Source organism: Coffea eugenioides, chromosome 3 (genome assembly GCF_003713205.1).
Source record: "Coffea eugenioides isolate CCC68of chromosome 3, Ceug_1.0, whole genome shotgun sequence".
NCBI classification, from domain to species: domain Eukaryota; kingdom Viridiplantae; phylum Streptophyta; class Magnoliopsida; order Gentianales; family Rubiaceae; genus Coffea; species Coffea eugenioides.
In genome coordinates, this window is record NC_040037.1 from 1132486 (window position 1) to 1154234 (window position 21749).

At 34.4% G+C, this 21749-nt stretch overlaps 2 protein-coding genes across 2 annotated transcripts; one reads left to right on the forward strand and one right to left on the reverse strand.

Moving 5' to 3' along the window:
- Positions 1-776: 776 nt before the first annotated feature.
- On the forward strand, positions 777-2062 carry LOC113764914 (extensin-1-like). The gene is made up of 4 exons (XM_027308958.1): positions 777-898; positions 1034-1118; positions 1196-1582; positions 1707-2062. Exons 1-4 carry the CDS (start codon positions 881-883, stop codon positions 2060-2062), a joined length of 846 nt encoding a protein of 281 aa, XP_027164759.1. The 5' UTR covers positions 777-880.
- Positions 2063-2962: 900 nt separating this feature from the next.
- Positions 2963-14636, reverse strand: LOC113766871. Its single transcript, XM_027311034.1, has 14 exons — positions 14366-14636; positions 10914-11018; positions 9989-10138; positions 9762-9877; positions 9145-9299; positions 7995-8083; positions 7312-7858; positions 6334-6438; positions 5676-5839; positions 5496-5575; positions 5127-5238; positions 4070-4144; positions 3824-3980; positions 2963-3461 (listed from the first exon to the last, which is right to left on the reverse strand). Exons 2-13 carry the CDS (start codon positions 11001-11003, stop codon positions 3843-3845), a joined length of 1821 nt encoding a protein of 606 aa, XP_027166835.1. The 5' UTR covers positions 11004-11018; positions 14366-14636; the 3' UTR covers positions 2963-3461; positions 3824-3842.
- Between the last annotated feature and the right edge of the window lie 7113 nt (positions 14637-21749).

Below are 21749 nucleotides of genomic sequence, written 5' to 3' on the forward strand. Positions count from 1 at the left end.
TCCAGGATGTTTTTGCCACGCATGTATAAACCGAAAGGTATTCAAATTCATCAGAGAAATTAACATGATTATATCATCAATTCATCTACCACAGCTAGGGGATATCTGGGATTGATTCGCCTCTAACCCAAATTATTATGGCCTTAAAACAAGCCTGACTTCATCAGCAGAAGCGCGAATTTAGTTGACAATAGCTCCTAAACATGGAACAGAACTCTCAATTAACGAAAAGCCCTTGAAAAGGAATCTGAGTAGTGGCATCGATCTTTTATGGAGAAAATGGAACAGACAAAAATTGTTTTTGTCAACATAATCAATCTATTAACTTTGCTTGTTACAAAAGGATTCCCAGAGAGTGGATATCCTTCTTCACCCGTAAAGCTACTTTCCTCAGTTTGACCATTGAGGTAAGAGGAAGTGCCCCATAATTAGCCGTGCATGAATGATCTATACTGCGCTTCACTTTTTATATTTCTTTTTTCCCAGTGTCGGCTTTGGATATACAAAGCTAGCTGCAGACGCAACACCACCACCTAGCAATGACCATCCACATTTACCCTAAAAGCAAATTCCCTTTGGCCTCTGGCTCAACATTCAAGGGTCCAAACAAATCACCCGCTCCATTCCTGAGGACCCAGCCCCACCTACCCTTTATCTTTCTCCCCTCTTTAGAAATATGAGATTGACATGTTAAAGCTGTTCAAGCAAGCAGCAAAACTATCCCCATCCCCTTAAAAGAGAGATTCTTTGCATTGTCCCACACATTTCTAACTTTTAAATATTCCCTCTTCGTGCCATGGATTGATTCTCCACATATAGAACGCTTACACCCTGTCCATCTCATACAACCCACTGCTTTCCGTTTCTTTCTTCTTCGGTGATGGTTCCAGAATTGGAGGTATACCAGAAAATCACCAAGCTACACATGCAAACATGCGAATTATATTCTGGTTTAATGTTCAGCGGTACAGATTCTAGGCATCTCAATACTTTCTTCTTACTAGCTCTCTTCTTGTTTTTTGGCGAAATGCAGAAACCTCGAGTCACTGAGATACAGGTCCGGATGGACTGCAATGGATGCGTACAGAAGATCAAGAAAGCTCTTCTTGGTATCAGTGGTAAGTGATCTGCATTAGTCTTTTATCGTTTTGTCCCTTCAATCATTTTTAAAAATGGTTTACTTGCATTTTTGCAGGTGTATATGAGCTCTACATTGACTTCCCTCAGCAAAAGATAACTATAATTGGGTGTGCTGATCCTGAGAAAATAGTCAAAGCCATAAAAAAGACAAGAAAGACTGCCATCATTTGTTCCCACACAGAACCACCTGATCCACAAGCTCAGCCATCAGACCCAGATAACCAAGGAGAGGGCACCGCCCCAGGAGTCCGCCCAACCCTCCTCAACAAGAGTCTGCTACCCCTCCTCCATCAGAAGGCCCACCAACTGAAGAGGGCATCACCAGCAGAGGCACCAAAAGATCCACCGCCACCAGCAGAAAGTCCAAAACCAGATGCTGCAGAGGCTCCAGCGAGCAAGCCAGTTCATCCTCAGGACCAAAAGATGTTGAAGAGGTTTTCATGTAATTTAACCCACCATCCACCAGACTTTGGCTATAGATACGGGTACAATCCCAGCATGAGTAGTCCAAATATGGGGCAAGGATACATTAGTGGGTAACTGGCATTCTTATCCCACCGGTCCAGTATTTAGGCCCGAGCCACCGGCACCGGCACTGGCACCTGCACCTGCACCCGCACCCCCACCCACTTACGTAACTCATAGCTACAACACACACAGGGCATCACCTTACGTCACTGGATACGAGTATATAAGGCCTCCACCACAATATACACATTCTACAAGGCCAGAGAGCTATCAGCAACCACAGTACAGTGTGCACTATAGCAGGCCGGCTGAGAGCTATCCGCTGCCACCACAGTACACACATTATAGCAGGCCAGAGCGCTACAGGGAGGACTATCATTACGGTAACAATGGAAATGGAAATATTACTTCAGTTTTCAGTGATGAAAATCCAAATGCGTGTAGAATAGCCTAGAAGGCTACACGCAAAGCAGACTCGTTCTATGTGAGAGACGTAACTCATCAATGGAGCACAATTAGTCTAGAAAACTACGCACTGCCCATAATAAAACTTCTAAGATGAGCATGTGTGGGAATATTGAAGGAAATCAGATTCTTAGCTTGTAAGAGCAGGAAGCATATATCCCATATTCCACTTTTGACAGACGTCTAATACAAAGAACCAGCATTTATTCCTGTGAAGTTATCAATCTATATTGGTTTCCATATCCTTTAGTTTTGGGATAAATTTCTATTTCAGTTATCATGCAATCTAAATATTATCTTGGCTTGAAAATCTGTCAAAAAGGAAGAAATCAAGCTCAAAAGTCATATTAGGTCACAGCCCATAGATCACTGATGAACCAAACCAAACATGAAGTATGAAACCATCATAATTGATCAGCACTACAACCGATTTTCTATCCTTTAAACGGCAAATCATGAAAGTTAACAATTTCTGCGTTGTGCCTGACAATCATACACGGGAAAGAAAAAGCACAGAAATAGTACCTAAGAAGCCTTTCAAATGTCAAGGAAAATCAGGTCCTACTACCCTTTTCCAGCAGTAGATTCTAGCTTTGAAAACAACTCAAAACACTCCAAAGCCATTATTTTAGGCTCTCTTTTTCCTGATTTACTAATTTATTGTCTTAATTGCTAATTTGCAATTGATTATTTAAAAAAGTTAAATAATCAATTGCAATAGCTACTTTCATTTATTTTTGGAGGAAACACCATGCTCATTATTTACAGACGAATTCTCCTCCCTGCATTTAGAAAAGCTGCTACATATCTAAAACTTTTCATTTAGCTTAAACAAGAAAAGAAAATCAACAAAGATCCACATAAGAAAGACAATTAGCAAAGGCATACATTAAAAATAAGTGCAATATAGCAAAACTTGCATTTCAGAAGTTAAACAAATTAAACATATATATCATCGTGGGGCATCTAGAAATAAGACCAATAAAAAAGAACTAACTCAACTACAAACCCTTTGTCGTGAATTTACAAATTCATTGTCAAAAAAAAAAAAAGAAGGGAAAAAAGAGAGTATTTTGCCTCGTCAGCGAAATAGTTGTATAGTTGGACAAAATTGTCAGGCTGTAGCATGGGTACACAAAATCGGTCCAAACTGTGCAATACCTCCATAAAGATCTGCACACTTGCCAAAAGATGCTCGGAAGTCAAACATACGTAACCTAGCAGAGAAGTGCAGGACCTTGGAAATTCTGAACTTCAAGGAAGATGTTATGAATATGCTGTTAAAACTCAAATTAGATGCCACCAAGACTGCAAATCAGCATCATAGGACCAGAACTCGAGAAATTGGCTTGGAGAGCCTCACAGAGGCAGATAAATAATTGAAAGTCCTGCAAGATTTAACATATCAGAGTATCAGTTCCTAGCTTTAAAAAGGTAGATAAGCTAGCAAAACAGTTTCTTAGTGAACCTAGAACTCATCTATCTATCATACTATGCCAATCATAAACATGTTAATGCACTATCAGTTGTACCAATGTGCACAAGAATAACAAAGCATTTGTCAACCAATAACAAACCATATCAACTACCATAGAAAAGGATTTCCATTCCCAGATACAGCCCCATAGATTAATCGATGCAACATCATTAAAGCATGACATATTCTGGATAGAACACCTCCATTCCCAATTCATTTAGCACTGTAACATACTAAACTTGGTACTGCTAAACCATAGCTTGATAACCTTACCTCTACTTTTGAAAGACACTTATTCATCGCTATCACTATCTATTTGGGAATCTTCATCTACACCATAAAGAACTTCATCTACATCGTCATCTTCACTTTCATCCAATTCCTCATCATGTATTAAAGTAGGTTCATTGCTTTTGGTAGCCTTGTCAATCTGTTAAGACAGTATCTAGGAATAATGAACTACTATTTACACATATAATAGAAAGAAAACTAGTTTAAGGAACTTTTGAAGGACAAAACCTGTGCCATCACAAGTTGCAAACGGCCAGATAATTGCAATAATGACGGCATAGCTGTTTCTTTGGATTTGCACAGCTGAAATAAAAAAAAAGCCTAGGAGTTACATATTAGAAACAATTAAATCATAAAAAACATATGCATATCACGATACGAAGCATTTAGATTGATCCCAGGTGCAACAAAATGCATATGATTCACGCATGAGCATATAATCATTCACTGCTAATGTTCACTCAAGACTCCATGTGAAAACCAATCAAATTTCAACTTCCCAAAAAACCAAAAAAGACTTGAGGGTTAAATTCGCCGAAGTGTAAATGAAACAAGAAAAATTTCCATCACTTAAGGCACAACTTTTGCAGTCATAGAACAATTAGATAATCAAACTCATCAGCACTAGTGTTTCTTATCATTGTGTTAACTAATCATTGATCCAAAGATGTATTATTACAGCTAATATGCGCAAAGATACCATTAATATCCATGTGCATTGCCTGGGAGACTTGTCTGTGAACGGCCCATCATTCTGTCACACAATGCTACCAAAACACATGCATATTGCCCAGCAGCACAATTTTATGGAACAACAAAGTTGTCTCCAAGGAGAAGGAAGAACTACTAATAATCAATGAAGATAATTAAGTAGCTGATGATAGCTTGAAGATAGGTAAAAGATATTCAAGGATATTGGAGACTTGAAGTGTGCCTGTGAGGTTACTAGATTCTCTTCAGAATCCACATTCCAATGCATAGTGCATACAACATCCAGAAAGCAAAATTTACAAGCCTTCAATTATCAAAATGACCACCTATTCTTCTCTAGAATAATCATTCATTGCACTTGGTTTTTCAGTTAAAAAAAAAAAACCACTTCTTCAACCTAGGATGCTCAACAATGATGTAGAACATGAGAGGGGAAAAAATTAACAGAACTACATATAGATGGATTCTTTCAGCAACTACATCATATTTAACCAAAATCAATCATAAAAGAGGGGAAAATCCAAAAGAATGCCCTTTAGGGGAAAAAAACTAAATAAAGAAACATTTATCCAACCTTGTACAAAGACTCAAGAAGTTGAGTCTTTGGCTCCTGAGATACCACGTACTTAATGTGACTCAACAATATACAGTGTATCCATGGAAGCACGTATCTTCCAAAGCATGATCTGTTTGAAGAAAAATCAACACTAATTAAATGTAAATCATATGATATGATACTAAACAGTGACGAAGAAACATGATCACATTTCAAAGAGTCATTCTCCATGCCAAATCACAGTTTTCTTTTTAATAAAACTGATAACTTGCACCATGGCGAGAGTTCCATACCATTAGACTAATAGCATATTGTGAATTGACAGTAGTATCACATTTATTCTGACAAAAATCATTTAAAACTGGACATTAGGAAAAAGAAGCTGACCGGGATTGCCACGCAGCCACCAAGACTTTGAGCAAGTCGTACGCTTCACTAGCTCCAAGAGATACAACGTTTGCTTTCATCTGGGGTATTTCTTCTGTCATCAGTAATCCATTTATTTGCAAAAAGCAACTTGGAAAACAAAAGGGGTTACTTCTCTTCCTCCACAGAGGACGAACATACCTTCCTTGGTGGTGTGCTCACTGCAAGATTTATATCCTTTAAGATGCCAGAATCACTCATGGAGCTAGATGTGAGGCCATCTCTATCGTTAAGGATCCCTAAGGATCTCAGTCGATCCTCCATGGAGAATGTAGCTTGGTCAACATTCAATTTACACAAAGCATCTGCAAAACCCCACAATAATGTTTAAGGGCCAAAACATGCCATCCTATCTTTGCAACCCAGCAACCGAGTGAGGGAAAAAAGACATGATATCAAAACTTGAGCTAAAAATTCCAGATATCAACCAGTTTAACTGGAATGCTATTAGAATAATTCAGTACTAATTATAATGTTAAGAAAGAAACGCTGGGTAACATATGGAGGATATTCCTTACTAAAGGTCTAAAGAAAGAAAGCAAAAGTTGTTGCACGAAGTCAATTGCAGACCATGAATGTTATGGACAATTAAATTTTCAGTACTTGCAGCCGTACACCCAAAACAAAAAAAACAGACACGAGAGAGAAAACCCAACACAGTAGAGTGAATATAAAGTCCTTTAGCGATTGATTACTAAAAGCCAACCAAGCAGAAGAGGTCTGCTCCCCAGACACCTAGACAGAAGTTAAAAGACAGAACCCATATACATCAATTCTCAAGTAGAATCGATCAACATACCTCTACTCACCACAGGCTTAACTCTGTCATTCTTATCAACCAGGTGAAATATCTTAGGCATTGGAAGTAAGGCATCTTCAGCACTTGCACGATCCAAAGCAGTAACTGTTTATCATCAGAAGAATGATAATCAATGCAAAGGAAACATCTATACATATAGATATCTGCAAAGAACAAAGAAGTTAGAATAAATGATATACTGGAGAATCCATGCTTGCCTCATATTCTCTCAAAATAATGACAAATTGATAGTCTACAATTATTTCAACAAATCATGAGGTCACAGGGGTAAAATGATAATCTTGGGAGCTAATTACTAATTTCAACCAACTTAATGGTCTTTATGCCCATCCAAACAACAAAAATAATTCTATTACCAATCAGATAATGAGATGTAATAATTGTTAATAATCAAAACTGATGATAAACCAATTAGGCCAGTCATGCAGAACAGTCAAAGAAATAGCCAATAATGCCAAAAGCATTCAGCTAAGCATCATGTTTTACATGTACACAAATTGTGTTTGAATCAGTGGCAATATATTGAATGTTTTGATGCCTTTTGAATTATGAGGCATGAAAAAGTAATCATGTATGGTGGCAACTGAATGTGCAGGAAGCACCCACACAGAAGACGACACCCAAAGAAAATAAAAAATGAAGCATCCAACGCAATATAACTTGCACGAACCATGTAGTCAACCAAGTCATCTAGCAATTTCATAAAAAATCAGATAATCAGTTGATAGATCATGAATGAAAAGCAGATTCACAGACCATTCATTTAGCAGATTCTGATTTAATTAGACATGAAGTAAAAACATAATTTCACATTTCGTGACATTTAGGGATGTTTATATTCCTAGTAATCTCAAACAACTGAAACTAGCTTGGGATCACTGTCAACAAAAGCAAATAATGAAAATCCAAGATGCTCACAGCAATTTTCTGCACCTATATAGAGAATAACCACCTTACTTTGATTGTGATTGTCTGTTGCTTTCTTAGATTTGTGTGATTGACTGATTGGTAGAAGAAATCCATCAAGTGAACTGCTTAACTTTACATCTGTCCCAGGTTGCACCAAAATTTTTTCAAACAAAGGCTTCACTAATGAACCATATGCGATAAAAACATGACCAAAGCCAGGTTTGGCAACACTTTGTAGCTTTGCAGCAAATATATTAGGCAGTGCTCCCTTGTGCTTCTTTGGTAACGTGTCATCATAAGACATGCAGATTTTTGTGGGCTTCAAATTATTCAATTCCTTTATACTATTCCCATACCAGAAGTAACATACACCCATTTCTGAAATGGCCAAAATACACAGGCCTGCATCATCTGAATCGCTAGTAGCAATGGACCTGCATTCCAAAAAGATAGCAGGATGGTCCATTGAGAGAAAACAGCATGCTGCTTGCTTTTTACCCCCGTCTATCCTCCAAATTGCAACATATCGTTCACCCACAGCAGAAGAAAGGACATATTTTCCATCATCAGAAAAGACCATACAACGGACAGCCCCCTGTTAAGAAGCAATGGGAGAATACTGTGCATTAATTGACACAATACCATACAAATGCACAAACTATTTCCATTAAAGAAAACAAAAGAATAAAGAAAATTTCAGAAAAACAAAAGTAAGTTGCATAACAACTCACAGGATGGCCTGAAAATTTCTGTAGCTTTTTGTGATCTGAAGAACTAAAAATCTTCAACTGTGCTGCAGCAGTAGCTAATATCTTCCCATCTGAATCATTGAACAAAAAGTCGAAAACAGTGATTAGCTCAAAGAAACAAATTCAAAAGGCAAAACTCACATTTGCAACATTCCTATAGACACTTGAGCTAATGAAAGGGAAACACAGATTATTGAATTCATGAAAACAGGAATCAACCAAGCCAAGTATGACAAGATCATCTGGAACTTCTAAAAAAAAGTCATTCAGGGTAAACCATCCAATCAACTATAATGGCTATAATGGCTATAATACTACTCGTGCTCCTCAGAGGGACATTTTTAAGGATTGGAGCCCATCGTAAACACACCCTAAAATCATTTTCACATTTTTTGACACTCTTTTAATGTTGCTAATTTAATGAAATCCTTAGAAATAAGCTGAATAAAATCCATAGAGTGGACATAGAAGCTGTGCAGAAAACCCATTACACCGATGAACTAACTACAAATGAGGCCTTCATTACACGACTTGCCATTGAATATACTTAAATAAAGTTGCTTCGCTACCTTCTTCGTTACCTTCATTTAGTAAACTAATGTAACTTGGTACTTTGTCACTAGAAAACTTGTTTCCAGACAAGAATTACTTTTGACAAACAGGAGATGTTACAGCGAGAAATTGCAAAAATATCACCCCCAAGTTTTAGCGAGAGAGATCATTATAGGAAGCTTAAACTGCTATTTGACGATCAATCAAAATAACCAATCATCCTTATGAAGACACTGGATGTTTTCATAACACCAAACTTAATCTAAATTGCTTTAAAGAAGACCTTATGTTGGATTCTCAACCAAAAAGAAGCACCTTTAGGAATCCTACCAAAGCGCACACAGCTGAAATCATCTCCAGGATTTAGACTTATATGACATCAATGAAAGTATATTATACCATTGTTTGAATTTGGATCCAAAACAACGAATTTTTGACATTATAACTTGCTTGAAAGGACTAGATCTAACAATACCAGTAAAACTATCCTAAATTCTCCAGATCCACCAACTTAAGCAGGATTTTCATAAGGCAAAGGAAATATCTACATTACTTATTGAAATCATATAAACATTCAAACCTGATGACATAGAGATTGATGATATTGACTTTGTAGAAGCTCTGAACTTGTTTGACAAATTGCCTGACATGGAGTCAAGTTCACAAACCATTCCATCAGCACCAGCAGTGCAAATGCATGAACCATGTGGCGCAAATGAAATTGCACTGACTCCTCTGCACATATATAATTCAAAAGAGAAGCTTAGGATACTTAATCATGCAATCTATCTTATGTAGTCTATCTTATGTAGTTCACTTATTTTGTACAGTTTTGAATCATAATAATTGGGATAAGAGAAACTTGCTTCTGGTTTACTTATGTTATTCCAAGAAATCAGCGAAATCCTACATGCATTAATTGGACTTGAAGGCAACATACATTATTTTGCACTAGATTCCTAACTGTGAAAATCTACAAACAATCATTTCATTTACATACCCATAATCTATTTGAGGCCAAGCAATAACTGAATAATCAATCAGTTATAAACAGAACACCATAAAAACTCTGGACAATTTTACGTAGAAATAATTTCCATATGAAAGTAAGTACATCAACAGAAAGCCTCATGTGAAAAATGAAATAAGGCAAGGAAAAACAAATACATCAGAAATATCACATAACCAGCAACTTACCCAGGATGACAATCATTGACTCTCCATTTTAACTGGCCAGCAGCTACATCTAATGCCAATACATCACCACTGCCTGTTCCTAGCACCAATAACGAAGTACCAAGTTTCCTTTTCTTCTGAAAACCAGATGAAGAAACAGACAAACATGTAACAATTCACCAAATTCGCGCATTGAAACTATACAATCAAAACAAACTACGTCTTCAATTGTTTGACAAAAAATTTACCTTCTTGTCCAAGGACAACCACGCCATACACTTATAGTCCACAGAAAGGTGACCACCACTTTCTGGCTTACTAAAAAACTCATTTCTTGTTTCACTTGAGATGATATCTGCAAACTCAGTTTGCACCTGACCCTTCACTGTGTCCCATATCTAACAGCAAGCACAAAAAGAAACCTCACGAATCATCATTAATCCCAATGGAAAACATAAGTTAATACACTGTTGCAATTGGTAAAACTACATCATTCAGACTCTTTTGTCTCCTATGACTTTCAGCACTAAGTGTTCGTTTGGGGAGCTACAGTCAATCGAGACTTTTCAGGATGGAGCAGTTAGAATATCAAGCGTGATACAAGCTGGAATATGAGCTATAGCAATTGGCAAAATACTGTCTAAACACTCCACCAAAAATTGCTTTAACGTATTAATTCATCCCTATATAAGCAGCATCTCCAGTTTTCAAAGTACATTACATACTGTCTCAAATTGGCAATGGCACTGAAAACCATCTACAAGGAAGAAGGATGCACCGACATATGAATAATGACAAGGCTGCAGGACCATGTATGAGGGACAAATTTTAAGCTAAAACTTTGCTAATGTTGGGTTTGTTTGGATTGTGAATTATTAGAGATATTTTTACTTTAGCACTTTTTGTGATGTGATGTATGTGAGATAAAAAGGTGCGTTGGAAATTGTAATGATGATGTAAGCAAATATATTTTGGCAAATAAACCGCAATCCAAACAAACCCGTTGTTTTCCTAATCAAATTCTATTTATAACCTGAGAAAAATATTCTTCCAGCTTCCAAGAATGACACTTTATGTTAGTTTCAGCAAGAATAAAGTGAAGAGCAAATAGACATAAAAAAGAAAGGAAAGGAAAAAAAAAAAGAAAAAGAGGCAGAGATAAGCCAAGGGTACCTTAATTCGGCCATCACCAGTAGTAATAGCAAAGAAGTCCAAAGAAGGACTAAATGAAGTCAATATATCTCTTATATTGGATGACTTCATGTCCAAAAATTTCACCTAAAAAAAGAAACAAAAATTGTAGGACAATCAAGTCAGGAAAGGAACGCAATTGAAAGATATCATCCTTACCTTTAGCATTAAAAATAATTCTCAACACAAAAAAGACTACAAAACAAATACTATCGAATAGAACAGATCCAATAAAATCTAAAATCGAGCAATCATCTAAGATCAGCAGCAGCAGGATTCATTCCGAACAAAAATTTAACCACGGAAACCTGATCAATTTATGCTAGCAGCAAGCAGACATCTAAGATCAGCTCGCGAGCGGCTCGATTCGTTTGCAGCTCTATTTAGAGGTGTGCATTGAATTCGAATTCGGTAATTCGGAAGTTTGAATTCACAATTTTTCTAAATTCTGGTATAGGAATTACCGACCGATTTCGATTTCAAATTCACCAGTTCCGATTTTGATTTCAATTCCGAATTCAATTCGAAATTCGGTAAATTCCAAATTTCTTTTTTTTTCTTTTTTGTTAGATGTATTGTTATATAATATAAAATTTATATTACATATATTACAAAAATTATTATTATATATAAATATATTATTAAAATATTATTATGTACATAAATATATATTAATATACATATTATAAAACGAAATTGAAATAAAAAATATTATTATTATTCCGATTTCAAAAATTCCATTACCAAATTCGAATAATTCGAAATCGAAAATTCCGATTTCAGTGCCGAATGCCGAATTCCGAATTACCGATTTCAAAAATTCTGAATTCAATTCGAATTCAGTCGGTAAGTCGAAATTTTTCAATTTTGCACACCCCTAGGAGATATGGTTCAAATTACAATAGTACCCTCCAACAGTTAGAAACTATTCTAGCCTCCTTTTATCCCTAAAGGGCTTAGTGGACATTTAACACTTAGACAGACAAAAAATGCCCATGAATAGTAGAGCACTATTTGCCAAAGCAATCAAAACTCAAGGACTTAATTGACATTCGCCACAATTTCAACACAAATTTTTTATAGTCCCTCAGTTTCCTTCGAACATGTGGCACAATGTGGTGCAAAGTCTTGTGTTTTTATATATATGTAAGATATATATATATTATAACAATTTAATATATGTGAGTGTGAGGTAAAAGGTTATTAAAAAAATGCGTTTACAAGACATGACAAAAAAAATTTCAAAAATTTAGCAAACGGTTTGAATTAGCTGCTTTTTTGGATATTTTTGAAATATTTTTTTTCGAAAAATCAGCAAATGGTCTGGATTAGCTGTTTTTTTAAGTGTTTTTGAAATATTTTACTATAATAATAAATATTTAAAAAATTTACTATAGATTTGTTTTATGATTTTTGAAATATATTTTAAAATATTTTAATTTTTAAAATATTTTTAAAAATTAACACTACCACCCATCGCCACCACTCACCATCTCCATCACCTCCTCTCTCCTCCTTCTCATCCTCCCTTTCTTTCCTTCCATCAGTCTCGTTTCTCGCCGCTCTATTTTCCCCTTAATTTGGTCTCGACCAAATTGAGAGGGAAAGGCAGGGAATTGTGAGAAAGAGGAGTAGAGGAAGAGGGGAGGAGTGGAGAAAGAGTGAGGGGGAGGAGGATGGAGACGATGATGGCATTGGTCAGCAAGGATGGCGGTAGTGATAAGGGGTGGTGATGATAAATGGAAAAGAATATGATGTAAAATTTATTTTTAAAATTTTTCTTATATTTTTTAATTGTTTTTGATATATTATATAAATAAGATATTTTTAAATTTATTTTTGTTTGTATACTTAGGGGTGCAAACGAGCCGAGTCCAGTCGAACATTGAACTTATCGAGTCAGACTCGACTATTGTACACTCGAGCTCGAGAAAATTGAGCTCGAGTTTGACTCGATAAGGCTCGATCTACTCAACTCGACAAGAGCTCAAAATGGCTCGAATTCAGCTCAAAATTTTCTATCACTAAACATAACCAGCTTTATTTAACCTGACTCCAATAGCACATTTTAAGCTATTCAATGCCTTGCACACTTGAATTTAACAATTCCAAACATGAATCAAAAGTAACAACAAACAAGTTCTTCATTGTCCAATAATACATGCACGAAATCAGAAACAAATGTCCACAACTCCACATACATAATTGTTTAGACAATTTTTCGATTCAAATGTCCAACACCTCAAACAAACTCAAAAACAAGGAACAAATAGTTTGAAATCACTCTAGATTAAGTCCTCCAGCAACCAATAGCCTCGAGTCTTGGATACTTTCGCCCACAGCCATGCACTAAGTATCAATAGAAACAAAAACAAGACATTTGACTTCAAGCAAAATAGTCTAACATAGCTAACTCAAGATAATCAATCCCAATTTGAAGCAAAATAGACTAACATAATCAACTCAAGATAACCGATGTCATTTTCTACATAAATGGAAAGATTATAAATATGCCACAAGCTAAAAGCTGAATACATAGATTACCTAAAAAAATGTAAAGCCTCAAGGTATAGGTAATAAGTGTGGATTTGATGATATCTCTAATTCGGGCATCAGTTGTCACCATTTAACATTTTGCTTCTTAGTTGAGTTTTGCGTATTTACTCTTACCCTTGACTAAATATCATCAAACTCATTCCATTAGTGCACAAATCTGTCATATCTTTAACATTCATACTTTCTCCTATCACCAACAGCCGAAAAGGCCATGCAAATATTTCAAGTTCTTCTTGAGTACTACAATTAGACGGATTAAATAAAAAATTGATTAAGTTCACTAAGCACATAATTTTTAAACGCAATCCAGCTTGCATTTTCTAACAGGACAAGCTAAAAATTATCCCAGAATGAGAAAATAAAAAGTGAACAATCAAAAACTACAAACCAAAAGTATTTCAATCAAACAGAAGGTATATTCCATGAAAATGTATGTAAGAAGTTAAAAAAAGAAACCCAACATTCTTACCAATCTTCAAAAAACCGTCCCTAACAATAATAACAGATCCAAATTCAAAAAAAAAAGAAAATAAGGAGAAAAAAGTACATTGACAAAAACGCTTGTTCCAATCAATAATCAGTACAATCTTAATTCACCGAATACCTGAGAAGAGAGAATTTTTTTTTTCGGCTAATTGATTGAAATTGGGGACGGAAATGGGAAGGAAGAGGCGCTCTAATTCTAACGAGAGCTCCGTTGCCATTAACAGGAAAGAGGAAATTAATAGTAATAATTTTACATCTAAACATTCTACAACAGGAAAGAGGTGAAGAAGTCCATCTGGCTTTAATGACAGGAAACAATCACTTATTCTACCACCAAGCATCATTATACAGCAACAAAAACAGAAAATAAGGGAAGAAGAGTGATGGATAACCTGTTCGCGAGGCCCTCCACCAATGGAGCTGATGAAATGTCTACCGTAGCTGCTTCTAACGTTGGCCAACAAACTGGGACTCGAAGAGAAACGGCTCTTCAATTGAAGGGCGGCAGTGGTGGTGGCAGAAGTGGCTGACTGGTGAGTGGTGAAGACAGTGGTAGCAGCGGCTAGGGTTTGCTTTTGATTTGCGGAAAGAAGAATGCCGACGCGGAACAGCCGAGTGGGAAGAAGAAAGAGGTGTGTTTGTGTCCACTGTCCGCTGTCTTGGTCCTTCCTTCAGTCCTTGGAGAAATTGTATCTAGTTTCTAGTTTAGTAATTAGTTAAATAAGTACGGGTATTTATATAATTTCTCACGTAGCGAGCTCACGAGTCTTCGTACAAATGGCTCGAACTCGGCTCGGGCTCGATATTAACCGAGCTCGAGTTGAACGTTGACTCGCTCGCGAGCAGTTCGATTCATTTGCACCCCTAATATACTATTGTGACGTTGTATTTAAAAAATTAGTTTTTGAAAGATAGGCCAATTCAAACGTAAAATTAGTTTTTGAAAGATAGATAAATTCAAATGGAGCAAGTTCGTAATTTTTTTTTTTTGTAAATCACTAATTGGTATTATTTAGTTTTAGTTCTAGGAAATATTCAAATTTTGTTAACCTTTTCTTTTTTAATTTTAAAAAACACAATTGGATGACATTGCCAACATAGTATACAAAGCTGGAAGCCATAAGATGCAAACTACATAAACATTCTAGGAATCTAAAAGTTATATATCTACCTCTATCTACCTATTATATAAGAAGAAAGTGGAGTTACCATAGCAACTCCAATTATTGTCAAGTGGATTCCTCTCATTTTGACACGTGGCCCATTCCTTTTCTTTTCTTTATTTTGCTTTGTTTTTTCTTTTGTTCACTTTATTTCCTTTTTCCTTTTTTATTAAAGATAATTAAACAAATCCTCATGTAGACTGCAGGTTTGTTATTTAATTTCCACTTTGTACTCCGTTTTTTTCCCCTATCATCCTAATTAATCATTTATTCTATTTTTTCTCTATTGGATTAGTTGATGCATTTTCTTTCATTTTTGTCCATAATTAACTAAATGAATGATTTCATTATCGGAGATCAAGAATGGATTTGATATTTCCTTTCTTCCATAGTCCAATAATTATGATTCATGATCTTCTACTTTTAATGTTTCTTTTTGGTATATATTATTTGATATTTTTTTTCTCATTTTTTGCGTCTTGATCTGCAACATTTGCTTATTGCTTTTCTCATCTATTTCTTTTTCATGTGACTTTCTTTTCTGCCCAAAATAGGTATGTGATGCTGTGAATATTTTTCCTCAAATCTAAAGAAACATTTTTTTTTTGTTTTTTATATTTTATTTATTCTGAAAATACTTTTTGATCTTTTTATTTTTGGAAAAGGCTGACAACAAGACGGGTGGTGATTACATGAAGAATTTTTAGGCTAACAATGAAAGAATTGTAACTACTTTTCCCTCATAAAATAAATAACACCATTATGCAGATTCATTCTAATTCTAATTTTTTATTTATTAAAATTGTTATTTCATAATAGGGTGATAGTACTACAGTACAGGAGAAAAAATCTAATAAATGAAAATCCAAGGTAAACGATGATCAGGAAGAAAAAAATGATGCCTATTAAATTAAAAATTAACCAGAATCTCTTAATTTATGGATAGGTAATTATATTTTAATTTATATAAAGTTTATTAATTGTGAAAAGTGCTTATAAACTGGATAAGGTGGATGACGGGTAAAATAATTGTTGTGGCTAGCAATTTTGAATGTGAAGATAATATTTTATATCTCTTCATTCAACATTTTGAATGACTAGCTTGTATCCATAATAGGTAGTTTATTTTCATGGTTTTAATTTTAGCAAATGATAGCTTGGAAATAAAAGAAGTGCAAAATTAGATTTCAGAATCTTTTACTTAAACTGGTTCTATATGACTTTGTACTCTTATCCCTTTTTATTGCCCATAATGATAGATAATGTAATTAGAGTTTGAGATGATTGTTAGACATAGAACTGAGCATATCATTACTATTTGACTAAAGAAGTTAATAATATTTTGTCGATTTGACTAGCTAAAACAATTGCAGTTTTCAAAAGAATGCATTTGGTGGTGGAAGTTAGTATTGAGGTCTTTAGCTTAGAGTGTCACACTACAAAATATTATTAGAAAATTCTATTTTGATTAAGAAGACATATTTGCAATCAAACAAATTGTTGGATTTGAATTTGCATATGTAGATTTACAAATATAACAATTCATGTTTTTATTTTAACTTGCTATACGTATTCTATAACTATTTGGTTAGATAATGTTTTCATCTATTTGTAATGCTATTAGACATTATTTAAATGGATAGATTAACTCGCTCTTTCTCTCAAAAAAGAAAGAAAAATATGCAAGTTTGTATTTTTTTTTTATTGATGTTGAAGATAGTGACAGGTTATTGTGGCTTTCTTTATTTTTTTCTAATTATTAAAATGTTAGAAACATTATGACTACTCTTTATTTAATTACAACTAAAACTATGCTGCTATTAAACCGATAATGCACTCATAATGGATTTGCTTTCTTTTCTTTTTTGGTATTATTACCAACACATAATATTGGTTAAAATTTTTTTTCCAAATCACAATAAATTGGGGTTAACTTTATATATGAAATTTTTTTCACAGCAAATTTTAATTGTTTTTATACTTAATTTTTTTTTCTATATTTCTATTCATTATGTACTAAAACATTTGTTACTATGTATTTAACTAATGTTCTAGAGGGCTCTGGCTATGCGTTGCACAGCCGAGGTACCTCTAGTCTTGTATATAAGAAGAAAGTCAAGTTATCGTTGCAGCTCTTCTTTTGGCACATGTATTACTTATATTTTTAACAAGTGAAACCTTTTTTTTTGCTAAATTTTTCCTTCCCCTTTTTCATTCAATTGGGCCAAAAAGGTTAAAATATATTTGTTCCATCAAAAAACGTACTCATCTCTTCTTCTTCTTTCGATAACTAACGTCATCCCTCACCTTTTTTAAAAAAAAAAAAAAACTAATCTAACTAAAATTATTGCCATATTTTTTTTTCTAGGTGATTAGCTGTTTGGCCATAAGAGATCTTTATTGTTTCTTTGAGTCAATTTTACATTTTCTTTTCTCTTCATCTCTCATCTCATTTTTCATATTTCTTCTATTATTCAATTTTAATATTATAGTCGATTGACATTCGTTTGCTAAATTTGCAAGATGATATTATTATTTGATATTTCTTTATCGATAAAAAGTGAAATATTAAAATATATGAAAAGATCTTACGATTAATTTTATGTCAGTAACCTTTTTTCTATGAAAAATAAAGCAAAAATTCATTATTTTCTTTTCTCTTCCCAGGATTTGATTTCTTACTTCACATTTTTTCCTTTTTTTTTGGGTACTATTTTGTGATTACCTACAATTTTTGTGTAATTTTGTTAGGATGAAATATATATTATGTGATACTTCTACCAATAAGTCCATGGAAGGACTAAATGAAGTCAATATATCTCGTATATTGGATGACTCCATTTCCAAAATTTTCACCTAAAAAAAGAAACAAAAATTATACTGATATCTTAGAAAGAACATGTATTTATAAATGGAGAAACATGCAGACGTCGTGTGTCTTTAAACCTATTAGCTAATACTAGGTGGCGCACAGTGGTATATATGCCCAGTTACTAGAGGTGGCAATTTGTCCCAAGTCCCAATGGATTACCCATGCCCATGAGGACTTTGGGCGGGATGGATATTGGATTTTGATATTGGGTTTAAAATGAGACAAATCCCAATTGTACCCATTAATTGATGGGAATACTTGGGAAATACTTGGGTACCCATTGGGCTCAAATAACAAGGGCTCTGTTTGGTTTAGCTATTTTTGGGGGGTATTTTTGAAATATTTTATTATAGCAGTGTATATGAAAAATTTTTACTATAAAATTTTTTTGAAATATGTGATATACTAATATGAATGGGATGTTTTTTGAGTTATTGTATATTACTGTAACATTGTATTTGAAAAACTTATTTTTTGAAAAAATAGCCAATCCAAACGGAGTCTTAGATTAAAAAATTATCTTTAACAATTTTTATAGTCATACTAGAGAATATAATCTAGTAGTTTTCCTAGTCATTATCCACAAGAATTTTCAACATTTCAGTCAATTTAGACCTGTCATCTTTGGACAATGATGAGGATAAATATTCAACACCTTAAGTACCTTGGTCATCTTGATATATGTTGGAATATGACTGTATATCTATTTTTTCCTTTATTTGTTAATCCAATTTTTTATGGGAATCCTGAGTATAAAGCACTTGCATGTTTATTTAATAAAACTAAAAAAAATTTAATAAATCAAAAATATTAAAATTATATAAAAAATAAAAATGAATTAAAGGAAAAAAAATATGTAGAAAATAGATTTGGGTATTGGGCGGGATCAATCTAAACCCATCCCAAAGTGATCCCGCCCAAGTTAGTCCCAAAATACATATGGGTAAGGTTGGGCCCAAACCCATATGACTCGGTTCCATCACAAACCCAAGCAAATCCCGCCCATCCCGCCCATTTTGCCACCTCTACCAGTTACCGTTTAGTTAGTAATGTTAGTGAGAATTAAAATGAGTGAAATGTAGCACAATTAAAGCGAACCATAAAAATGGAACTATATTACACAGGAATATTAGTGAAAAGTAGTGATGCTGGCAAGAAGTTGTAATTATACATGCGTTGTAATAGACAATACATATGCGCATTTAGTACGTATGCCAAGCGCGGTGGAATAGATAGTACGTATGCCCATTTAGTCTTGGTTCAGTAGAAGTATTATAGAGGTTGAATAAAGAGCAGATTGTGATTGTGTCACATATCTTTACTTATTGAAATACATATAAAATTTACAAAGAAGAAAGAAATAGTATATCATTGATTTGTGAAAAGCATAACTTCATGAATGAGTGGGAGTCTATAAAGGTAACACCTAAATGTGGAACGTGTGATATCAGGAATACGTAATTTCTATTCTAGCAGCCCCAAAAATTGATACAGCAATTAAGTGCGAGATTGAGGAAGGAAGTGTAGAAAATGCTTGTCTTCAAGACTATGATCAGCAACGAAGTAATAATCTTAGCATCATAAAAAGTTTTACAAGTACTATATCCATGCTTATACCTCATATCAGCATCACTGTTATTCAAGTCCAGGGGAAAAAATACTACACCAAAAAAAAGTAACCAACATAAAAGGTTTTGAGGTAACATAGTGAAAGAAAACCAGATTTTTGGGAAAAAAAAAGGAAAGTCATGGACAATAGCAGTGAACATGTCACCACATGTTTTCTTTGGAGCAAAACTTCTATGTACACAGAAAGGGAAAAAACAGAACAAAATCCAAAATAACTGTAAAAGAGAAACACAAAGCTTCTAACAGAAAAATAACATTCAGCGGTTGGGCACAATTCCTGCATCAAACAGAGGGAAAAGATTTAGGCCAATGGAAAAAAATTCACAAGCCAACATTAAGCTGAAACAACTAATAAGACCAGATTTGTGATTAAGAAGTTTTGAGGTAATAGAGTACAAGAAAACCAGAATTTTTTAAAACCGGGGAAGGGGGGTTGTACAGAACTATAGTAAACTTGTATCACTCCATGTTTTCTTATGGGCTTGACCACTATGTGTAAAAGGCATGGAAACAAGATACTGTCAGAAAAATTTCCAAGAATTTTAGAGTAAGAAATATGGCTAATCTTGAGTTGTATCAGAAATCTGTGGATAGCAATAGTAAACTCGTATAACCATAGTAAATGAAAACTTTTAGTCATCTTTGTGTATCATAAATGTGCATATTAAAGTTCACCATTGATTAGTATATGGTAATAGTATATGTTAATCAGTCCTAATTTAAGCATTGGTACAATTTGCTGCTCAAGGGTTTTAATAAAAATAATATTGAAGCCTCCATCCAAATCACTATCACATAATCTTCCATCTCCATCATCTACTTCTACCTCCAGGATCATTGCTTTCACCTATTGAATATAAGAATTAAAGGGAAAAAGTTCTCAATAAACATGATACTATCTGAAGCACACAAAATGGTACGCGAGGAACAAAATCCACAAGAGGCACCACAAAAAGAAAAAATAATGAAAAGAAAGAAAATATAGATAGTGAGATGCTTCAGTAATTCACCAAGTATATGCACAAAGAAAAACAAAAGGGGGAAAAAATCTAACCCCTTGACACGCTAAAAGTAACTATTTTCCCATCAAATCAGTGCATTCACAAGGAAATAACTAACTAAAATCAGTGCACTCACAGGCAATTACCTGGTAATCAGCCAAAAAAATTCAACACCAGACAACTACAGAAGTCATAAAATTACTACAGTCAATCACCAAAAACCCTTTGGAAAAAATGGTTGAAAATGGCTACAAACAAACCATCAACATGGACAGTAATGAAAAACAAGCCCAAAAAAAAGACAAGGATCAACCAAAAAAGAGCAGAGAAAAGTTGAAAGACACCTGAGATTTTGGACAGAAGCTTTTCTCACTCCCTTAAATCTGTAATTCTTTCCTTTGAAAAGTTCCTTAGTCAATAAATCACTCACCTGAGATGTATCTAAGTAGAGTGAGATCTTGCATCCAAACAGTAGGAAGAATAGTGAGGGTAGTGAGCAAAGCAAATAGGTGCTTTGAATTAATTCAAGCCCTCCCAAGCTTAAATGTGCATTAGGAAACAGAGATGATAAGTTATCACTCTCCAGAATGATATATTCAATACAACAAGCTTGCAAGGCCAAAACATGGAATCTTTAGTAGTTGCATGATTTATAAATCATACTAAAAGAGCAGGAAATGCAGCATGCCGCCAGAAAATTATGTATGTACGTAACCTGAAAATTCAGTGAGAAAGAAAATTATATTTTAACATTCATTTCAGTTTTCAAAGATAGTGACCTACAGTATTAAACACAAAGGTAATGGTTACTTGGTCTAGCCATCAAATTTCTTGGGATTATCTTAAATTTCAACTCTTGAACTTATCATCGTATTTTACAAAACAAAAAAAAAAGTATTTTTTAAATTTACTGTGGTATGTACAGTTGTAGTTTGAGGCAATATGTACCACAACTTGACTTTCATCCATTTATCAATTCCTTTTGCTTTTCAGAGAAAATCTAAAGATCCGAGTGGAGCCTCATAATGTTTCTTACTGTGCATTTAATCTCTTGACCTGTAAAAGCACGGAGGCCTTGGCACATAGCACTACATTGCTAACATATGAAACT